General features: G+C 40.5%; 1 protein-coding gene across 9 annotated transcripts in view; it reads left to right on the top strand.

Moving 5' to 3' along the window:
- LAMA3 (laminin subunit alpha 3) overlaps positions 1 to 21,521 on the top strand; it is a 258,124-nt gene that overhangs the window by 173,528 nt on the left and 63,075 nt on the right. For all 9 annotated transcript variants that reach the window (XM_060121896.1, XM_060121894.1, XM_060121895.1 and 6 more), the window contains 11 exons: positions 420 to 500; positions 6,671 to 6,777; positions 9,858 to 9,908; positions 10,821 to 10,972; positions 15,890 to 16,000; positions 16,114 to 16,225; positions 16,438 to 16,605; positions 18,053 to 18,249; positions 19,414 to 19,530; positions 20,580 to 20,734; positions 21,014 to 21,155. In XM_060121896.1, coding sequence (XP_059977879.1) covers positions 420 to 500; positions 6,671 to 6,777; positions 9,858 to 9,908; positions 10,821 to 10,972; positions 15,890 to 16,000; positions 16,114 to 16,225; positions 16,438 to 16,605; positions 18,053 to 18,249; positions 19,414 to 19,530; positions 20,580 to 20,734; positions 21,014 to 21,155 — 1,393 coding nt within the window. The remainder of the gene's footprint in view (positions 1 to 419; positions 501 to 6,670; positions 6,778 to 9,857; positions 9,909 to 10,820; positions 10,973 to 15,889; positions 16,001 to 16,113; positions 16,226 to 16,437; positions 16,606 to 18,052; positions 18,250 to 19,413; positions 19,531 to 20,579; positions 20,735 to 21,013; positions 21,156 to 21,521) is intronic.

Here is a 21,521-nt window from a genome sequence, read left to right as displayed (position 1 = left end):
AATAAACAAGGAGAAGAAATTTTTCTTTAAAGAATCAGAACTCTCTGTTCTTTTTTTTCTGCCTAGACTTGTTTTACTCCTTCCTTGTTAGTTCTGGAAAAATGCTGTCTAATCATCTCTTCCAGAGTGTGTTGCTTTACTCTGTCTTAAGGGAAGGAATGTATTTCTCCAAGCCAAAAAATGAAACAAAGTAAATGCCTCCAGTCCTTATTCAGCCAAATTTGCCTGATGTCAGCTGAAGGCATTCATCATTATCTCTACAAGTCTTGATGGGCAAAATTTTCTTCACACAAAAGGTAGCCAGACACTTGGTTTCCAATTTCGCTTAAGGCAAGTCAGGTTCTTTGTGGCAAAAAATAATGAGCGTAAAGTCCATCAGCTTATGTTTTTACTGGGGCTTTTCTCTGTCGTTCTTCAAGTTTTGCCACCGGCTGTGTTGTTACTGGGGGAAACGTGAAGTGCTCCTGCAAAGCTGGATACACAGGGACACAATGCGAAAGGTGGGTGCCGCCCCTCCCCCGCCCCCTTCTCTCCTCCCCCGTCTTGCAGGTAGGGGTGGGCTCTTCCGGCAGGCTGCTGCAGGCACCCTGGCTGTAAGTGGGGCTCTGCTGGATTGAGGCTCAGAGCTAGGGCTGGGGCTGCTGGTTTCATTGAGGCTGGAAGAAAGTCTCTTGGGAAAAATACAAGTGTGCTCACTTAGTAAATCATTAACTTTCTTCTCTTTCTTGCTTTGTACCTGTTTCAGCCATTTGAGAACGAGGTCCAATATGTCATAGTCCTATACGCTCCAGCAAACACCCCTCTACATACCTATGTATACCCCTACATACCCCTACTCCTGGGCGCACCCCTACATACCCCCCCAGCATGTATCTATATACTCGTACCGCCATATAAACTCATCCCTACATACTCCTATCCCCACATATACACATCCCTACTTGCCTGTACACAAGCGTACAACTCTGCGTCTCCTACACATGCACACATATCAGCAGCCCTAGATATTTCTACACACACACCCCTCTTAATGCCCACACGACATTATGGACACTTGCAGGACAGCCTGTGTCTCACTAATTTCTGAACCCCTAGTGCCTAGTGTGGTACTATTCATATAATAGGTGTTTGTGAAACAAAAGAATACATGTTACAAAATGGAAAGTACATACTTGATCGTAAAGGGCCACAGAGCCAAGCTTTAGTTTTTCCTGAACAGTGTTTCATGATTAGCTACTATGCCCAGGGCACCACCAAGTATTGTGAAGGCTATAGAAGGTACTTGTCATCTAGAGGGGAAGAGAGCACACATATATCTAGAAAAGTAGCAGTATAACAAATGAATCATATGGATAACATTTTAAAATTTAAAATAACTGTAATATAAGATCAATACATAATTATTACAGAAATGATATAATACAGATGAGCAAAGAACTAATAAGGCAGAGAACTAATATGTACCATAGCCCTGCAATTGCCCTATGCTCACACCTGCCCACCTACAGTGCTTGTTGTATGTTCTTACAGATCAGTTCTATATGCATAGATTTTTCTTAAAAGAAAAAGGTAGATTCCTATTTTGCTTTCTGTTTTGTTTTCTCATCTAATAGTATGTTAGTAGTATATTTCCATATCAATAAGTGTTCATTGATAACATCACGTCAGGACCAGGAAGTTCCCCTGAAATTCCATAATCCCCCACTATTGGCCTTTAAAATAGTTTTACTGTTTTCCATTCAAAGCAGCACTAAAAGTGAATCCTGTTAGCTAAATATTTGTGTACATAAATACTCGAGATGTAATTATAGAACCGATCCCTTGGGCCAAAGCATAGGGACATTTTTCAGGCTTTCGATACATTTTGCAAAATTGCCCTCCAGAAAGATTGTATCTGTTTACCATCCTACTAGCAGCAAAGGAGCAACTGCCTGCCTCCAGTAGATACTAAGACTGTTCACTTTTTACAAACATTGCCAGTTTGATAGAGAAACATTGTATGTCATTTTATTTTACATTTTTTGGTAATAATTAGATTTGATTTTTTCATGTGCTTATTGACCATTTATAAATCTTTTTCTTTGAATTGCTTTCCAGGTCTTTTACCCATTTTTTTCTAGTGGAATGTTCTTTTATTTTTTTGTTGATTTGTACAAATCTTTTAGAGGAAACGAATGCTTCATAGTATATATTGCAAATATACTTCTCTGTTTTGTTTTTCATTTGTATATTTTTTGGTTTGGTTTTGTCAATTCTAGATCTGCAGTAGTTAAGTTCTATTATATTTGTACCTACTCTTTTATTCTTTAGGGTTTCAGCCATTAGTGTCATGCTTAGAGAGGTTTATGCATATGCAAATGTTTATGCATATTTTGTTTTAGTACTTTTCTGGTTTTATTTCTTACATTCAAATCTTGATGGTGAAAATTTGGAACCGCAACTTTTTTGTGGTATTGCATCTCACAGGGCAGATAGATTTAGGGTCTACATGTCAGGCAAAAATTGACCGGAGCTGGCATAACCTTGAGTATCCCAGTGTCCCATGTCTCAGTAATACAGGGGCCATGTTGCATGAAATGTACATGTCATTTGGTTACACCCAGAATCACACTCTGTAGGGTGAAACAGTCACTCTAGGAGAGGCACAGAGAAACTAGACCAGCTGAGCGAATAGCAGGTTCACATCTCTCATGTCATGCTCACTGCAGGACGTGTGCTCACTGAGTGATGGGGACAGTCACTTTAGCTGTTTTTCCCTTACACTCATGCCCTCATCCTCTCATCCCTCTTTGGCTAAGTACCTTTAGTTGAATTCACTAAAGCTAAATGTGTACAAAATTTCTTTTTTTTAATTAGGGGTTTGATTTCAGATTTTATTTTATATTTTAGTTTTTATTTATTTTTTGGGTGTGTTGAATCTTCATTGCTGAGCGCAGGCTTTTTCTAGTTGTGGTGAGTGCGGGCTACTCTTCGCTGCGGTGCGCGGGCTTCTCATTGCGGTGGCTTCTCTTGTTGCAGAGCATGGGCTCTACGTGGCTCAGTAGTTGTGGCACGTGGGCTCAGCAGTTGTGGCTCATGGGCTGTAGAGTTGTGGTGCACGGGCTTAGTTGCTCCATGGCATGTGGGATTTTCCCGGACCAGGGCTTGAACCCCTGTCCCCTGCATTGGCAGGTGGGTTCTTAACCACTGTGCCACCGGGGAAGTCCTGTAAATGTGTACGAAATTTCTACACGAACTTGGATTTGTTTTGTACATTTTATTTGGTTTTTGTGTCATTATCACTTCTGTATCATTTCTGAAACTATCAAATGACTTTGACTATTTGGTTAAGCAAGTCTCCCCTCATAACCCTTATTTAAATTTTTTCCTGGACCATTCTGGCATATTATTTTTCTGGATAACTTTAGAAGAATTTTACTTAAAAAAAACAGAAAATTAATTCAACTGGATTTCATAGTAAGGGAGGGCTACTCTAGACTGGGGTTATTGAAACATTTTATGGACAAGGTGGGACTTAGGTATGTCAAAGGGATGACTGGAACCCAGTGGAGCTGGGAGGTGGAGGGGGAAGGCAGCTCAGGTCAGGGAAGTAATGCAAGAAAGTCCAAGGGCCTAGAGTGTAGCTGCCACGGGCAGAAGGAGGCAGTGCCTTGTTATGGGCATCAGCTGAGGGTCTGGACACTATCCTATGGTAAAAAGGAGCAATTCAAAGTTCTTCTGTTTATCATTTCTGCAGGAGGAACATAGCCCACACTTATTCATTCTTTCCTTCGATGAAAAATGGATGGAGATCCTAGTATAAGCCTGGCCCTGTGCTAAGCATTAGAAACACATCAGCAACCAGACCACAGATTCTGCCCTCAAGGGTCTTCCAGTCTAGTGGTGGACAGATGTACAAATAAGCTGCTAAAATAGAGAGAGAACATAACCGGGCTAAGTCAGGCTGCAGCAGGAGGGGCATCAACCAGCCCTGAAGGGTGAGGGATGGAAGGGGCAGCTACCCTGAGACAGAAAGGACAGGTGGGGTGGGGAATGGGCTTGGGAGGGTCTTCCAGTCTTTGTGATTTAAAAGCTATGCGACTCCTACCTGGGAGAGGCTTCCTAATTTAATCCTCCTTATCGTTCTGCACAGTGAAGTGGAAAACGGCACCAGGCTGGAGGAGACATCCATTTGACAGGCAACTGATTTGAAAAGGGAAATTCTTAATTAACAGTTTTCTCAGCTTAGGTTTTTTAAGTTTGATGTCTCAGGAAAGCAAGCTATTGTTTTTTTGTGTTTTTTTTTTAACTTTTCCACAGCTTAATGCCATTTTAATGTCACATTTTTTCATTTGTTAACACTTATCGAGCCTCCACTCTGTGCCAGGCTGCCAGGCATCATCTGGCACTAGTGGTTGACTATGCAATGACAAATACAAGCACAGAGTAAGGTGAAAAGTAAGCATATATGCAGGAGCTAACTGGGCAGAGGTGGGGAGGGAATAGGAAAGGCTTCCCTCCTCAGCCCGTGCTCTGGGACACATTTCTCCCTTGGCCACTCAGAGCCGCAGAGGACAGACGTGCTGTCTGCTCTTTATTTGCTGTACCGATGTCATCTATGAAATCAGGAGGTTTTAGTTTAGTCCATTGTGTTTAGCACTACCATAAAATGAGAATAAAAGAACCAGTTATTTCTCATAATCGATAACTAATGCTTTGCAAGATGAAGGAAGAAGCAGAATCAAACTTCCTGAATATTTATGTCACTTTAAATAAGGTAGTTTTTAAATATGTATCTTTTACATAGAAAGATTAGATGTAGGTGAGACATCTAAAGGAAAAGTATTTTAAACAGATCTTTCGCGTAGCATGGCTTGTTAGGCAGACTATGGGGCTGGTCACCCCAAATAAAGCCCTGTTATTAGGACAACCTGCTTAGTAGACTTGGATAAGCCACCTCAGCGTAGTTACCTTCTTGATAGTTAGGGAATACATGGGTTTTCTGCTTCCTATCCATTTTCCAAAATGTAGAATTCCAAATGACACCAATTGCACATACATACGTATATATGAATATTTTATCATGCCTGAAAGTAGCAGTAGCTACCTTTTACTGAATGTCTACTATGTGCAGGCATTGTACTAGATTCTTTACTATATTATCTTTTATATCCACCCACCAAAATAGGTATTGTTAGTACCATTTTTCATTCATTCATTCAGCATATACTTATATCTGACACCTAATATGGGTCCAGGCATTATCCCAGATGCTAGGGATGTATCAGTGAGCAAAACGGCCCACCCAAAACAATTCACATCTTCGTGGAGCTTAACATTTTCATAACAGGAATAGATGAAGAAATGGAAGCTTGAGGGATTAAGATAACAGCCCAAGATGACATGGACTGTGGTAGAGACGGAGGTCTAGCCAAATGTTCCTGATTCAAAACCCGTGTCCTGACTTCCCTGGTGGTCCAGTCAGTAAGACTCTGCGCTCCCAGTGCAGGGGGCCCAGGTTCGATCCCTGGTCGGGGAACTAGATCCCACATGCCAGCCACAACTAAGAAATCTGCAACCCTGCGTGCTGCAACTAAGACCCGGTGCAGCCAAAATAAATTTAAAAAAAAAAGATCTCCCATTCACTTTGTTATACAGCAGAAACTAACACACCATTGTAAAACAATTATACTCCAATAAAGATGTTAAAAAAACCCCATAAAAACAAAACAAAACAAAAAATCTGTGTCCTTTGCACTATATCACCAGTTTATCCATTGGTAAAGCATATTTAAATTGCCTCAAAGTTCTTTGATGAAAAGCTTAAATTTGAGAAAGTCAAATGCCATATTTCCTTGATTCTATCAATTCCATTGATGATAAAACACCACACACATCAATTTAATGACAATTTAGGGGGGATAGAGTGGGAGTGGAATTTTGCTAATGAACAGAAATATTTTAATTTACATCCCAGTTCCAGAAACATTAACATGTGTTTGTGTTATTTTTTGAAGAAAACAGACACAATCAAGGAAATATGATCTTTTACCTTATAAATAAGGAACTGAGTTCTCATCACTAAATCATCTAGAATAATAAAGCCTCGGGCTAAGGTGGCAGTTGTAACTGCTCAGTTGTTTAAGCCCCTTATGTACATCACTGCAGCAATTAGTGCAAATAAATGTGAATTATGCAGACCTGAAATAGTACAATAGGAAATATTAATAAAAGCCCCCTTTATGAAAATATTGAAATTATATGAATTTTACTTTAAGTTTTTTCTTCGAGGAAGTGAGCCATAAATTAAGCAGTGTGTATTTGTGTGATATCTTCAGGAACACAACTCTTGCGTAAAATTCACCCACCCCTGATTTGGGTACTGGTCAAACCACTGGCTCCTGTATGCATTTTGTTCATCTGCCATTTGGCTGTCGGGATGATTGAGGACCTTGTCATCTGGGGTGTCAAGGAGCAAGGGAGCAATCTCTGCCTGCCTTCCCCTCCTCACCATTCTCATTCAAGTCATAAATGGCTCTGTACTGAGACACATTCCCTCTTGCAAATCTATGTCAGCCGTTCCTCTCATAGGGTTACAAGATCCCAAACAGGGAGCTAGAAGTTGAGACATTGGGTGGAATAAATGATGAGCCCTTTGGGTGTCTCCCCTCTTTTTCTGTATTCTGTGTAGGTGTGCACCAGGATATTTTGGAAATCCCCAGAAATTCGGAGGTAGCTGCCAACCATGCAGCTGTAACGGCAACGGCCATTTGGGCAGTTGTGACCCCCTGACGGGAGGTAAGATCGACTCACACGTCTGTTAACCTACCTTTATCAAACTGGTATAAAATAGCTGGCAAAGAAGCCAAGCAAACATGTTCAGCAACCACATACACAGTTCCAGCTAACAAGTTGTCCCCTTGTTTTGACAAAGTCGGGAATGCTTGGGTAGTATTCACAGGTTTGGTGAGTAACTTACTTCAAGTAGGTTTTTTTTTTTTTTAGGTAAATTGTTTTTAAAACGTCACTAATTATAGCCAAAATAATTTCAGACCCTATTTTGGTGATTTTTGCTGAGATCTCCCCTTGACATTATAAGGTAATCATCTCATCAGCTTCCTTCGTGTATGTATCTGAAGGAGTCAGAGTGCTCTTTCTATTAAAGCAGTAACTGTTCTAGGATGTGGGTGTATAATTGAGATGGATTTTACATACCAAGAAAAAAAACATTAACTGGGAGTTAGTATAGGTTCATTAGGAAAAAACGAAGTTGGAAAAACAGGAAGACTCTCTACGTCCTTCTTTGATGGAGAATATTAATGTGGTTTATCAGGAAAATGCCATTGATGTAGTGCAATGCCAAATCCTTAGATAAAATCTCTCATCTTATAGACAAGATGAAGAACTAAACCCTGGATGTATGGATTAGATCCAGTCAAGTGACTGTTTCCAAAGGAACGCAGAGTAAATGGAGCCTTATCAGTCTAGAACGAGGTGTCTGTTGTCATGTTTGGGGCTTCATCTGGGCTCCATCTTGTTCAACATCGTAGACTTGAATGGAAATATAGAAGACCTGCCCCCCCAGTTATCAGGTGACACAAAGTTGGAGGAGCTAGCAAATGCCTCCTATGACACATTTAGAATAAAATAGGGCCTCAACAGCCTGGAATGAGGAGCCAGTTCTAACCAGACAAAATTATGTTGGGGTAAGTGTGGAGTCGGTCCTATAGTTGAATGGAAAAAAAGATAAGTTTGTGATAAATGAGACGTGGCTAAGGTTTCAGTCAGCGGTGAGTTCAATATGAATCAAGAGAGTAACGTGGCCCCTTAGACACCTTGTACTATCTCCACTGAGTTCTAGTGTCCAAAACCAGGTGGCCTGCCATTGTTCCCTGGTCCGCCGCCCATGCAAGTCCCCACAAGGGGCCCGTGTCTTTACAAGGCAATAGACAAGCTACAAGTTTGTTCAGAAAGAAGATGAGGCTGTGAAGGGACTTAGAGCCCTGTGACATGAGGAAGGACTGACAGACCAGGATGGTGGACAGGAGACTTGGAAAGGACGGATCTGAAAGGCACATGTGTGGGAGAAGGGTGGGTCTTGTTCTGTGTGGCTTAAGGTATGGAGAACTCACATCCAGGAGTGGAAGCTAGAGGGAGATCTATTTTAAATCATTCTGAGGAAGAAGTGTCAAATGTTTAAAGACGCGAAGGACTGGTTTAAAAGGAGATGAGTTCTACTGTCACTGGAGGTGTTCAGGAGAAGTTTCGGCATCAGACACATCGTTAACTCGTGAGATGAATGCTTTTTCTAATAGCAAGAGTAACCAACCTAGAATGAGGATGGGAACTCTTTGTTCCAGAAATGGAAGAAAATGCTCACCTGTGAGACACGTTTGTTCCTGTGAGCTTTTTTCCCTCTTTTTCATTCTTTCTTTCAATTAATAACATACAGATTCCTTGGTGGTCAAAACTCAAACTTGTTGAGAAAATTGCACTGATAAATCAGCCCTCTTCCTAAGCCAAGTGCCCCATATGCTGTGTTTGCAGGAGTTTGTGAAGGAAATAAAACCATGTTTCCTGCCTGTAAGGCATTTACGGTCTAATTGAGGAAATTAAAGTGACACAGCTGTATGTCCATATAAGAGTGAGTAAAAGATTTTTTAAAAAGGATGAGTAAGAGAAACCTATGATTACATATAATAAAATGTCTACAAAGATACTGTGAGGAGACACTTATCGTCTTCGAGTGGTAGGATCAAGGATAATGTTTTATCTCATTTTGCTGATTTTCCCAAATTTTCCATAGTGAACTTATATATATATTTTTACAGTTAAAAATAAATGTGGTTCAAAACGTATGTGTATACACACAAGGTGTGGCTGCTGAGAACACACCTGAAAGCCTCCCTGTAGCATGTCTAGGAAAGTTTCAAGCTTAGAGTTTTCCTTTAATAAAGTCAGACGATTTTTCACAGGAAAATGAGAGGGCATTTCAGCGTAAGAATGCATGGTATGGGGAAAGGAGTAGAAGTGGGAGGAGTAAAGAATGTCCAGGGGTGACCATTAGGCTTTCCCGTCTATAGCTGAGAACCTCAATATTCAGCATATGTGAGCAGTAGGTGGTGGAGTAGGTCCACTACTTCGTGTGCATATCTCACAGCATCTGTCACACTGTTGTGAAATGTGCCTGTCTCCCCCATAGGACCATTAAACTACAGGACACCAGAGACTTGCTATCTTTGTATTCCTGCCCCTAGCACAGGGCCATGGCACACTGGGAATGCTCAAAGGTGCTCAGTGTTTATTGAATGTTCTTGAATGATATTAGAAGAGACATCAGCAGTTGTATAGGAGGCTACCAAATGAGGACAACACCAGCGATTAGGAGATTTCATTTCATAAGAATGGCATGACCCTTTGTAGAGAAGAAACTGAATATATAATCAGAGAGGCCACACGAGAAGTTCCTGTAGCAAGATTGTTGGGAGATGAGACAGCTCCCCAAGCAGTGGCACCGAGGAGGGAGGGAAAAGGGAGGAGCCGGCAATGCTGTGTGGCTGGGTGACTGAACACAAAACTAGCTTTCCCCAAAGCCAAGTTAAAAAGCACGTGAAGGGGCTTCCCTGGTGGCGCAGTGGTTGAGAGTCCGCCTGCCGATGCAGGGGACACGGGTTCGTGCCCCGGTCCGGGAAGATCCCGCATGCCGCAGAGCGGCTGGGCCCGTGAGCCATGGCCGCTGAGCCTGCGCGTGTGGAGCCTGTGCTCCACAACGGGAGAGGCCACAACGGTGAGAGGCCCACATACCGCAAAAAAAAAAAAAAAAGCACGTGAAGAGTAAGTTTAATAACGCTGTCTTCTCTGGTTACTCCTCATTTCAGACTGCCTAAACCAAGAACCCAAAGATGGTGGCCCTGGAGAAGAATGTGACGGTGAGAAGAGAAATGGCCCCCTCCTTTCCAAGTTGTGGGGTTCAGCTTAAAATCCGTGAGCCCTACACTGGGACACGCAGTTTCGAGTCTGGGAAAGCAGTGGTGGGAGGTGGTGGAAGGAGGGCTACTTAGAGTCACATCCAGCCTCTGTCAACTAAAATCTGTATGATCTCGTGCAAATGACCTTACTTCTTCACGCCTCGGTTTCATCATTTGTCAGATGGTAAAACTGAGGTTGGTAATAACTATGCCAACCTCATAGAGCTGTTGGAAAAATGCTTATAAATCCCTTAGCATGATTCTTGGTAAATAGCAAGCACTCAATAAATAAAAACTATTTATTACTCTTTTCCCACATACAAAATAAGCAACAAGTTGAATAGATTCACCATTTCTTTTTTTGCCCAGTTTTATTGAGATATAATTGACATGCAACATTGTATTAAAGTATATAACATAATGATTTGATATATGTATATGTTGTGAAATGATCACCACAGTTAACTTAGTTACCATCCATCACCTCACACAGTTACAAATTTTCTGTCTTGCATTAGGAATTTTTAAGATCTACTCTTCTAGCAACTTTTAAATATATAATACAGTGTCGTTAACTATAGTCACTGTGCTGTACGTTACATCCCAAGAACTTACTTATCATATAACTGGAAGTTTGTACCTTTTGACCACCCTCACCCTTTTTCCCCATTCCACCATTTCTTTGTCAAATGCCCCCTGTCTAGAGATCTCCCTTTTTCAGAATCTGCATCTTTCCCGGGGAAGTCCAGGATTGTGATTTTTGCCTGTGATGGGCTATGTGTGTGTTAACTGGGCGGCACAGCTCTGGGGCTCTGTTTGCATTCCTGTGGCTCTAGCCCACAGCACTTGTGCCTTTGATTGCGGCCCCCACAGATTGTGACAGCTGTGTGATGACGCTCTTGAACGACCTGGCCACCATGGAGGACAGGCTCCTCCTGGTCAAGTCTCAGCTGCAGGGCCTGAGTGCCAGCGTGGGGACCCTGGAGCAGATGAGGCACTTGGAGACCCAGACCAAGGACCTGAGGGTGAGTACTCTGTGGGTCCAGCATGATGCCTGACCCAGAGCAGATACTTGGTGAAGAGAGATGCTGTGTGAACGAATACTCCTCACGTGAGAAAGGGGGGAACTTGACTCCACTTAAGGCTCAGGGAGGCTGTCCTCCTTCCTCTGATCTAAATGAAGATTAGATTCTTACTGATGAAAAGTACCAGTGAACACACAAAACTAACACTTCTAAGTGAACATTCCTTACATACTGAATGTTTCTGGGCTCATTCTTCTCATAACTTTAGCTCACTGTTTTGCATTTGGAAGACTCGTACGAATTTGAGTACAGTTGTTATTAATTCTTCTTTAAATGTTTGATGGAATTTTCCAGTGAAGCCATGCGGGCCTGGGATTTTCTTTGTTGAAAGTTTTTTTTTTAATTGAACTGTAAGTTCAATTAAAAAATAGATATGGGACAATTAGGATTTATCTATTTCTTCTTGAGTGATATTTAGTAATTTGTGCCTTTCGAACAATTTTTCTATTTCGTCTAAATTACCAAATGTATTGCAATACAGTTGTTCATAATTTTTCCTTATCCTTTTAATGTCTGCAAAATCTGTAGTGATGCTTTCTCATTCATTCTGGTTATTGGTCATTTGGGTCTTATCTCTTTTTTTGATTATTCTGGCTAGAGGTTTATCAATTTTATTGATCTTTTTATTTCATTGATTTCTCTCTGCTTTTCTTCAGTTTTCAATTTCATTGACTTCTGTTCTTATCCATATCTTTTCTTCCTTCTGCTTGCTTTGGGTTTAGTTTGCCATTCATTTTCTAGTTTCTTAAGATAAAAGGTTATTTACTGATCCAAAACCTTTCTTAATATAAGTATTTAGTGCTATAAGTTTTCCCCTAAGCACTGCTTTAGCTGTATTCCACACATTTTAAAATGTTGTGTTTTCATTTTCATTCAATTCAAAAGATTTTCTAGGGAGCTCCCTAGTGGCCTAGCGGTTAGGATTCTGGGCTTTCACTGCTGTGGCCTGGGTTCAATCCCTGGTTGGAAACTGAGATCCCACAAGCCACGCAGCGTGGCCAAAGAAAAAAAGAAAAATTTTCTAATTCCTCTTGTGACTAGAACTGTATTGTTTAATTTCTGAATTGGGAATTTTCCAGATAACTCTGTTATTGATTTCTAGTTTAACTCTTTTGGGGTCAGAGAACATACTTTATGATTCCAGTTCTCTTAAATGTGTTGATGTCTGTTTCATAGCTCAGAACATGTACTATGTACAGTTGGAAAGAAGGTGGTCAAGAGGGTATCCTAAGAAGTACTAGGGCCGAAAGTGCCCCACGGGCCAGAGTCAGGCTCCCTGGGGGGAAAACGGGGGCTCTTCTGCCTATAAATGGAGGCTGAAAAAGCAACCTCAAAACTTTCCAATTCCCATTGTTGGACAATGGCTGTATGAGAACCTAAGAAAGGGCAACCTTGCAGCCAGGATGTGGACAAGACTCACAAACCAGGATCTGTGCTGAAATGTGACATTCTCACTATCACCATAATGTGCAAGTCCTAAGCTGTCACTATAACACCTGGTCCTGGACTGGGGCGTCTGGGGTGGGAGTAATGATGACCACAAGATCACTGGACAGGGCACAGAGAGTGCAGGGAGAAGAAGAAATCTCCCTCTTGGAAGGAGCCTGCAAACACTGTAACAGACAGATAATAAGAAAGACATGCAGCAGAAGCAACAGTCAAGTGATGAGTTCCCTTCAGAGAAAATGAAAATCATAGGACAATCTGAAAATTACTTTAAAGAATAACATCCAGGGCTTCCTTGGTGGTGCAGTAGTTGAGAGTCCACCTGCCGATGCAGGGGACACGGGTTCGTGTCCCGGTCCGGGAAGATCCCACACGCTGTGGAGTGGCTGGGCCCGTGAGCCATGGCCGCTGAGCCTGCGTGTCCGGAGCCTGTGCTCTGCAACGGGAGAGGCCACAACAGTGAGAGGCCCGCGTACCAGAAAAAAAAAAGAGAATAACATCCAGTAGAAGGAACAAGAAATTAGAAAAAAATTTTAAACACCAGAAACCAAACAAGAAGAGGTAAATATGAAAAGATCTAAGTAAAACTCGTGGAAATGAAAAAATATACTCAAAGTAAAATAAATCAGTAGATGAGATAAACCCTAAGCTAGACATAGTGAAAGAGGTTTTGGGGAAAGTTTAATAAGTGCTTTTGGATGAGGGCTGATTGTAAACCATTAGTGGCTATGGTTGAGTACATACAGCAAAAACTAATGCTAGAAAACTGCTTCTTTTCCATCCCATTAGGGTAATTTTAGAGCATGGTTTGCAGGCTTAACATGGAGAGGAGGGGGGGAAGTCTTTATGTTTTCAGAGAAAAAGAAAAGCCACTTGGGTTACTTTGATGTCATCAGTACAACCCTGCATTTTTTCAATGAAGGGAAGGCAACCAACATTTTGGTATCCATCCTATGTGCCAGGCTCTGTGCTAAGTGCTTTCCTTACGTCTCACAACATCCTATGAGGAAAATAGTGTTATTTTTATTTAACAGGCCTGGAAAAGCTAAGTAACTTGCCCTCAGTCACACAGCTAGTATGTGGTGGGTCCAGAAGGATTCAAGCCAAGGTGAAATTCCTTTTTTTTTGGCAGCTTTATTTGCAATAAGCCAAAATCAGAAACATCCCAAAAGTCTGTCAGCAGGTGAAGGCATAAATAAATGACTGTACATCTACAAAGTAGAATACTAGTTTGCAATAAATTGTAATGAACTACTGATGCATGGGTGAATCTCAGAATAAGTACTCTGACTGAAAGAAGCCAGACCAGGGAAAGTTCATATCCTAATGAGTGTGTGCGTGTTTATGTGTGACAATCATAAGTTGTGCACAGTTCTAGAAAACGAAAAGTAATCTAATAGTGTGTGTTCCTGGTGATGGGGAAGGAAGTGTCAGGGAGAATCGGGGGGAGGGGTTACAAGGGGCATGAGGAAATGTTTCTTATCTTAATTGTGGAGACAATTTCATGGGTCATGTGTCAAAGCATATCAAATTGTGTACTTTAAACACGTGCCTTTTGTTGTATGTCAGTTATACCTCAGTAAAGCTTTTAAAAAATCAAACGAACAAAAACAGAAAGAGCCTCATTGACCTGTGGGACAACATCAAGTCACCAAACCTGTATGTAATTGTTTTCACTGAAGAAAAATGAAGTGAGTAAGGGGCGGAAAAATATTTGTGCATTTAACGGTAGAAAATGTTCCAATTTTGAGGCAAAACTATTAACTCACAGCTGTAAGAAGTCCTGTGAATTCCAAGCAGGATACAGTATAAAAGTCTTACTAAAGCCCACCATTAATTAATTGCTTTAAAAACAAAAATAAGTTGACACACTTAAAAGCAGGCTGAAAATAAAAAGATGCATTACAGAAAGGGGAGCAAAGGTAAGAATGACTTTTGTCTTCCTGTCTGCAAAAATTAAAAATAAAACATCTGAACCAATCAGGGCATTGTTGCACAAATTCCAGTTTGTCCCCTAGTGCAGATTATAATAAAACAGAATTAGTAAAATCTACGTGTGTTAACCTGCTCTGTGAATGTAGAAAGTCACAGGAAGTTGTAACCTTTTTTTGACAAAATAAAAGAGTATCTACTCAGGAAAATGTCAGTCTGTTTTTATAGATTTGTATGAACTTAAGAAAAGTGTAAAAAAGATCCAACAGATAATTTTGTTCTCTGTAACCTCTGATGTCTGGGATTGGTGAGGGTTTTGAAAGTAGGGTTATTGATTGTCAACCATTATTCATACACAAGATGAAATTCTAAAGACCATGCTTTACCCACTATACTTCTTACTTCTTATACTTCTACTAACACTCTTTAGAATGATGTGCCTTATTTGCCTACAACAAAAATAAAATAGAACTGTCTTCTTGCAATATCACACAAACACTATGAAAATTCAGTAGGAATATGTATGAGAAAGCAACTAATTTTTTGGACGGTCGTATGTATGTGGCATTTTATAATGCATTAGCCCACTTACCACTGAAAACAACCCAGCAGCTTAGTATTATAATCACCAATATACAGATGAAGGAGATAAAGTCCAGTGAGCTTATCTATTAAGTGGTGAACCTAGGGTGTGGACCTGAGCTGGAAAGCCTGTGTTCTTTTACCCAACGCTGTTCTCGTGTGCAAATAGAGATAATAATTTTGCTTTTTCTTGTAAAAATTCTCAAGGTATTAACATATTTTTTCCCCAAAATTGAAAATATTTACTCTTCTAGATATTATATGAGGCAATGTCACCGTCTAAAAGTAATGAGGCTGTTGAGTTCCTCAAAAAGGACAGGGGACCAGGATTTGAGTCCTGAAGCAATCAGTAATCACCTGTACTGCTGTGGCATGGATGGGTCACCCAACTTCTTTGGGCTTCTGTTTTCTCATTTTTTTCATATTGAATAAGGGTATTCAATTAAATGAGCTACAAATTTCCCTCCTGCTCTATAATTCTTTGAATCTAGTGAGTCCCTGAATAGAGTAGCCATAGGCACTTCTTTTTAGTATTATCAGGTAACATATCGGTTAAAAATAACTGAACAATTCTTTATAATAGAATCTAAACCTTAATACGTCAAGTAAGTGACATCACCCTCATTTCTATAAGGTTAAATCGTTAATTCAAGTAAAGTATCTCTTGTCTCTTCATGTTTTTAAATTTTACTACTTTATTTTAGAGCCATATCGCAACTTACATCAGAAATTTATTCTTCATGTGGCCTATTTCAAAGAACCGTATTTTTTTCCTAAGGATCAGCATTGGTCTTGCTAAATGAAGCTTTTCACATCATCACCAGGTTTACCAACTTGGTAAGACTTCCCTCCAAATTTCTACTCTAAAGTGAGATTAACTTCGTATGTTACTTTCAGAGCCAGTTGCTCAGCTACAGTTCCACCGTTTCAAATCATAAATCAAAACTGGATGGCCTGGAAAAAGAACTGAGTAACTTGAATCGTGAATTTGAAACTTTGCAAGAAAAGGTAATGTGTTAGGTCAATAACATTAACTTTTTTTTTTTTTGCTTTCAGAATACTGTTAGTTTTTTCCTCCCATCAACTCTTACTTTTTGCTCATCAATTTGTTTTTCATATAGGTTCAAATAAATTCCAGAAAAGCTCAAACATTATATAGCAATGTTGATCGGACAACCCAAGGCGCCAAAGAGCTGGACACAAAGATTAAAAATGTCATCCGGAATGTGCACGGTAAGAAGAGTTACTCAGCCCAATTAAACATCTTTTATATTACTTTGTAGCCTTTGTTGTACAAAGAAAAAGTTCAACATTATGAAAAAGAACCTGTAGTGATACTAAAAAACCAATATGAACCCTCCATAAAAATCTCGGCCTTTTTTTTCTTTTAGTAGTCTGCTGGAGTCCAGAATTCCCAGTTCAATAAACTGCTTGATGTTTTCCAGTTCTTGTGAAGCAGATCTCTGGGACAGAAGGAGAAGGAAACAACTTGCCTTTGGACGATTTTTCCAGAAAGCTGGCTGAAGCGGAGAGCATGTTGAGGGAACTGAGGAACCGCAACTTTGGGAAGAACCTGAGGGAAGCAGAAGCTGAAAAAAGAGAGGCTCAGCTTCGTAAGGACCCTCCCAAATTCTTGCATACAATCCGTTCTAATTGGTTTGAAATACGGTGTGCAGAGTGCAATATCTAGTCACCGGTGCCAGGTGGAAGGGCTCGTCCTTTCAGCGTATATTACTGGTAGAGGATCACGTGGTGAAAGTAGGTAGCCCCTTCAGATTACTGAGAAGCCGTAGGACAGAACAACACTTTTTTAATTTATTGAAGTATAGTTGATTTACAATGTTGTATTAATTTCTGCTGTACAGCAAAGTGATTTCGGTTATACATATATATATATACTTTCTTTTTCACGTTACTTTCCATTATGGTTTGTCACAGGATATTCAATATAGTTACCTGTACTTTGCAGTAGAAGCTTGTTGTTTATCCATCCTATGTATAAGAGTTTACATCTATCAATCCCAGACTCTCAATCCTTCCCTCCCTCCCCACTCCTTGGCAATCACAAGTCTCCTCTATGTCTGTGAGTCTGTTTCTTTTTCATAGATATGTTCATTTGTGTCATATTTTAGATTCCACATATAAGTGATATCGTATGGTTTTTGTCTTTGTTTGGCTTACTTCGCTTAGTATGATAATTTCTAGGTCCATCCATATTGCTGCAAATGGCATTATTTCATTCTTTTTAAAGGCTGAGTAATATTCCATTGTACATATATACCACATCTTTATCCATAGAATAGAATATCTTACCATCATGCAAAAAAAAAGTTTCTTCTTAGATATTAGACACTGATACCTCTTGTTCCTTTTTAACTGCATTTTCATTCTTCTTTCATTCATCTCCACTCAGCTCTCTCATATCATTTTTAATGGTCACCTTATCACCATTGAGCTTTTGAATCATACATTGATATTAGCACTACTGTTACCTCCAAAAATGAATATACTAGAAATTAACTGAATATATCCAAAGGTTTGGGTTAGGGAAAAAGCCTCATTAGCTCAAAACTGTAAGAAATAATAATTTGGTGTATATTTTCCCAAATACTGACCTTTATTCTCTAGTAAAATGATGTATCAGTGGTTACAGATAGTAGCAGTTCTCTTTTAGCATTTGTATTGTTTAAATTTAATATTAGCCTTGGCTTTTAGCTGCAAGGAGACAGTGTTAGTAGTAGAAGGAGCATGTACTTTGTGCTCTGCAGGTCAAGTTCAAGTCCCAAGGCTAAAACCTTGTCACCCAATTTCTCAGGCCATCCATTTTCCTATCTGAAACATGAGGATGATAATTACTGTTTTCATGTGGTTGTCGCGAAAGTTAAATGAGACAGTGTGTGTATAACATAACATAAATGCTAGTTTCCTTTCCTGTTCCCTTGCAAGTTTGAGGAAAACCATGAAGTGAGTAGAAACTCAATTCTCCTTCTGTAGTCTTTATAAGTTAGCTTCCAATGTACTCATCTCTCAAGTGGAAAACAAAAAGGTGATGTATTACAGTGCTGACTCGGATAAGGAGCTGGCTGGAAAACCACCAGGTGGAGAACAATGGGCTTGTTAAGAATATGCGAGATTCTTTAAATGAATACGAAGCCAAACTCAGTGACCTCCGTGCCGCTCTACAGGAGGCCAGTACCCAAGCAAAGCAGGCCACCGGCCTCAACCGAGAAAACGAGAGGGCTTTGGAATCCATCAAGGTGAGGTCACGGTCAGAATCTGCATGGTTTGGTTAATGACAAGGATGAGGGAACAGGAATCTTCATCGTTAATAAAGTGGCAGAGCCAGGCAGCTGTCTGTTCAGGAAACCCTAATCAAATAGGAGCGAGGCATTAAAGGCAAAATCAAAGTAGTTGCTACTCCTCAGCGGCCAGAAAAGTTTCTGACCTTAAACCACAGAGAAAGCAGAGCAAATCGCTTCACCCCCACCCCTGGCTGATAGAGTGCTGGGCCAATAATGTTGCCAAATAGGTGAGAAATTAATATTGTTATAATTAATTCAAAGTGTACAATGTATGCTCTAAATAACTGACTTTTTGTGTCATATATGTAAACATCATTATCAGAATCACCAGCAAAGGCATTTTAAGCCATTACTTGCTTCATAGGAAATAAGTCAAAATACAGGCCACATGCAGGAGTTGCAATGAGGATTTAAAGCTCGAATTCTATAGTGTGTATTTCAGTGGTGAACACTGTAGGCTAAAACAACAACAAAAGTGTGAGGGGCTATGAAATGACAGTAAGATCAAAGTGGAATAACATAGGACTGAACACCCCCCCCAAAAAAAAAAAACGCAAGAATTTCATAAAAGACAATGACTAATATCTTCACTGATGGTAATAGGGTTAGCTCCCAAAGCCTGTTGGAGGTCACTGATTTTGCCAAGGGGAAGGGAGCAGGGTCCAATTTTACAGGGTCCCTGAGCTCGGGCAGCCTCCACTCTGGCATCCTAAAGTCCTGTGTGTTTCCTTATTGAAGTGTCCCAACATCTTCGCTGGTCGGCATGTAGAGTGTGCTGATGGTTGGTGCTGATTCCCTTAGTTAAAATCCCTCGTTCTGATCCACTAGCCAGAGCTTAATTATATATCCACCTCATGGGCCTGGTTGAGCCCAGTGTAGAAACCTTCTCCAATGTGACAGCGATTGTTTCATTGGCATGTTGTCTGTGGAAACTATGACAACACACCTACACAACAAATTGAGCTGATGTCTCATGGCTTTGGAGTTTCCTAGATGACCTTTAAGTGCAAGAAGACATTCTGACTCTGAAACTACTTCTATGCTGTTGTCCAATAAATATGCCTGTGCCTTCTGACAATACATCATGAAGCTCACAGACATTCTTTTTATTCTCTCCAGAGACAAGTTAAAGAAATGAATTCCCTCCAGAGTGACTTCACCAAGCATCTAGCCACTGCAGACTCTTCCTTACTGCAAACTAATGTTGCCTTGGAGCTGATGAGTAAAAGCCATGAGGTAGAGGCAAAACTGGTTCTCTAGAAAATCAAAAAGCATTTAAATTATGTTTCGAGGAAACTATGAGATCGGCGAACCAATTTTTTCTCCAATATATGTCTTTTAGGTGGAAGAAAATATACCAGATGGTTAAGAGTGGTTGTCCCTTGCGGGGGGGTGAATGATGTATCTTCTCTATGTCTATCTCTATTATCTAATTTGCCTGCAGTGAGTGAATGTTACTTTTGTGATAATGAAAAAAAATGTGGTGCTATTTTTAAAATATCATTTTCATCTCTAAGATGAATAAGGTCTGAGGATCTAATGTAAAGCAATATGACTCTAGTCATATACGTACATATACATAGGTACATATACATACATATACATATGACTCTAGTCATATACATATTCATATACAGCACTATATTGTATAATTGAAATTCGCTAAAAGAGAATTTAAATGTTCTCACCCCCACTCCCAAAAAAGTTAAGAGGATAAAATATGAGCTGATTGATGTGTTAACTCACTGGGGGAATCCTTTCACAATGTATGCGTATATCAAATCATCACTTCGTGCACTTTAAATACCTTACAATCGTATGTCAGTTATACCTCAGTAAAGCTAAAAAACAATTACAAAATAAAATAAAATATCAGGCATACATTATTAACAGAAGACATTTAGGACTGGCAAAAGATGGACAACATTTCTTAGCAGCCCATTGGTCATTTTGAAAATATCTTTTATTATCGCTATTTCTAAATCAGAAAAAAGGTATTTTGGTTTAGTGCAGCTATACACAAATGATAATAATGAGCTTTTATAAAATCTATCAAAGTGGGTACCCACCATATGGAAAATGTTCAAAATGGTGGTATAACTTGGGGGAATATTATCAGTGTCAATATCTCAAGTAACCAAGGAATAATTGGTGTGCTGAGCGGGCTCAGAAAACAGTTTCTCATTGTTGCTTCCTGGAAACGTCATTTACGACAGAGGTCAAGAAAATAGCATATACGTGCTTTGCTTAAGTTGACACTACCTCTTGTTTACTTGAAAATACAGGAATATGAAAAACTAGCTGTCACCTTAAATGAAGCAAGACACGAACTAAGTGACAAAGTGAGAGAACTTTCCAAATCGTCCAGTAAAGCATCCCTGGTGGGGGAGGCAGAGAAGCATGCGCAGTCTTTACAGGAGCTGGCGAGGCAGCTGGAGGAGTGAGTGGCTGGCCTGACGGGTCTAACTGCAGGGGCCGCTGGAGCCTGGTGGGAAGGCCTCTCAGGGGGAGTGGGGTCTCCAGACCAGGGTGGAGGGCGGCACCCAGGGCCCAGTTCCGAACCCGACCAGCCGCAGGGGCCTGATTCCCAGCTGCAGCTTTGGGGCAGAGCTGCAGAGCTTGCAGCCCCAAGTCTCCATCTGTCAAATGAATCGGGAGGTTAGGGGGCTCAGCTGCAGGCAGGGGGGCCGCTGGAGCCCTCTCCTGTACCATTTTCTAGGATCAAGAGGAACACCAGTGGGGATGAGCTGGTACGCTGTGCCGTGGACGCTGCCACCGCCTATGAGAACATCCTCAATGCCATCAAAGCAGCCGAGGACGCAGCGGACAAGGCCACCAGCGCGTCTGAGGCTGCCCTCCAGGTGAGCACCTGCACTGGTACCTTCTCTCCAGGCACTCTGGAGACGACTCATTTTCCTATCTTCTTTCTGCATGCACCAAGGAATAGAAAAAAGCATTATTTTAGACCAGAATTTGTTGTATAGAATAGACTCGAACTTGCTCTAGATATGTCATTTCTGTATATACTTGACTGTTTGATAAATGTAGCGCACTTTTAAAAATCATTTGTAAAACCAGATAGAAATCACACTCATTATTGATTTTGAACCATGAAAGTATTATACCCTGCTTCTTACCAGGTATGTTTTTATGCTGTGACTGAGTATTGAGCATTAACATTTACCAAAGAAGAGAAATTTTTGTACACAATTTTATAACCATTTATT

This window comes from Lagenorhynchus albirostris, chromosome 14, assembly GCF_949774975.1.
Source record: "Lagenorhynchus albirostris chromosome 14, mLagAlb1.1, whole genome shotgun sequence".
Classification (NCBI taxonomy): Eukaryota; Metazoa; Chordata; class Mammalia; order Artiodactyla; family Delphinidae; genus Lagenorhynchus; species Lagenorhynchus albirostris.
This window is presented reverse-complemented; position numbering and strand designations above follow the sequence as displayed.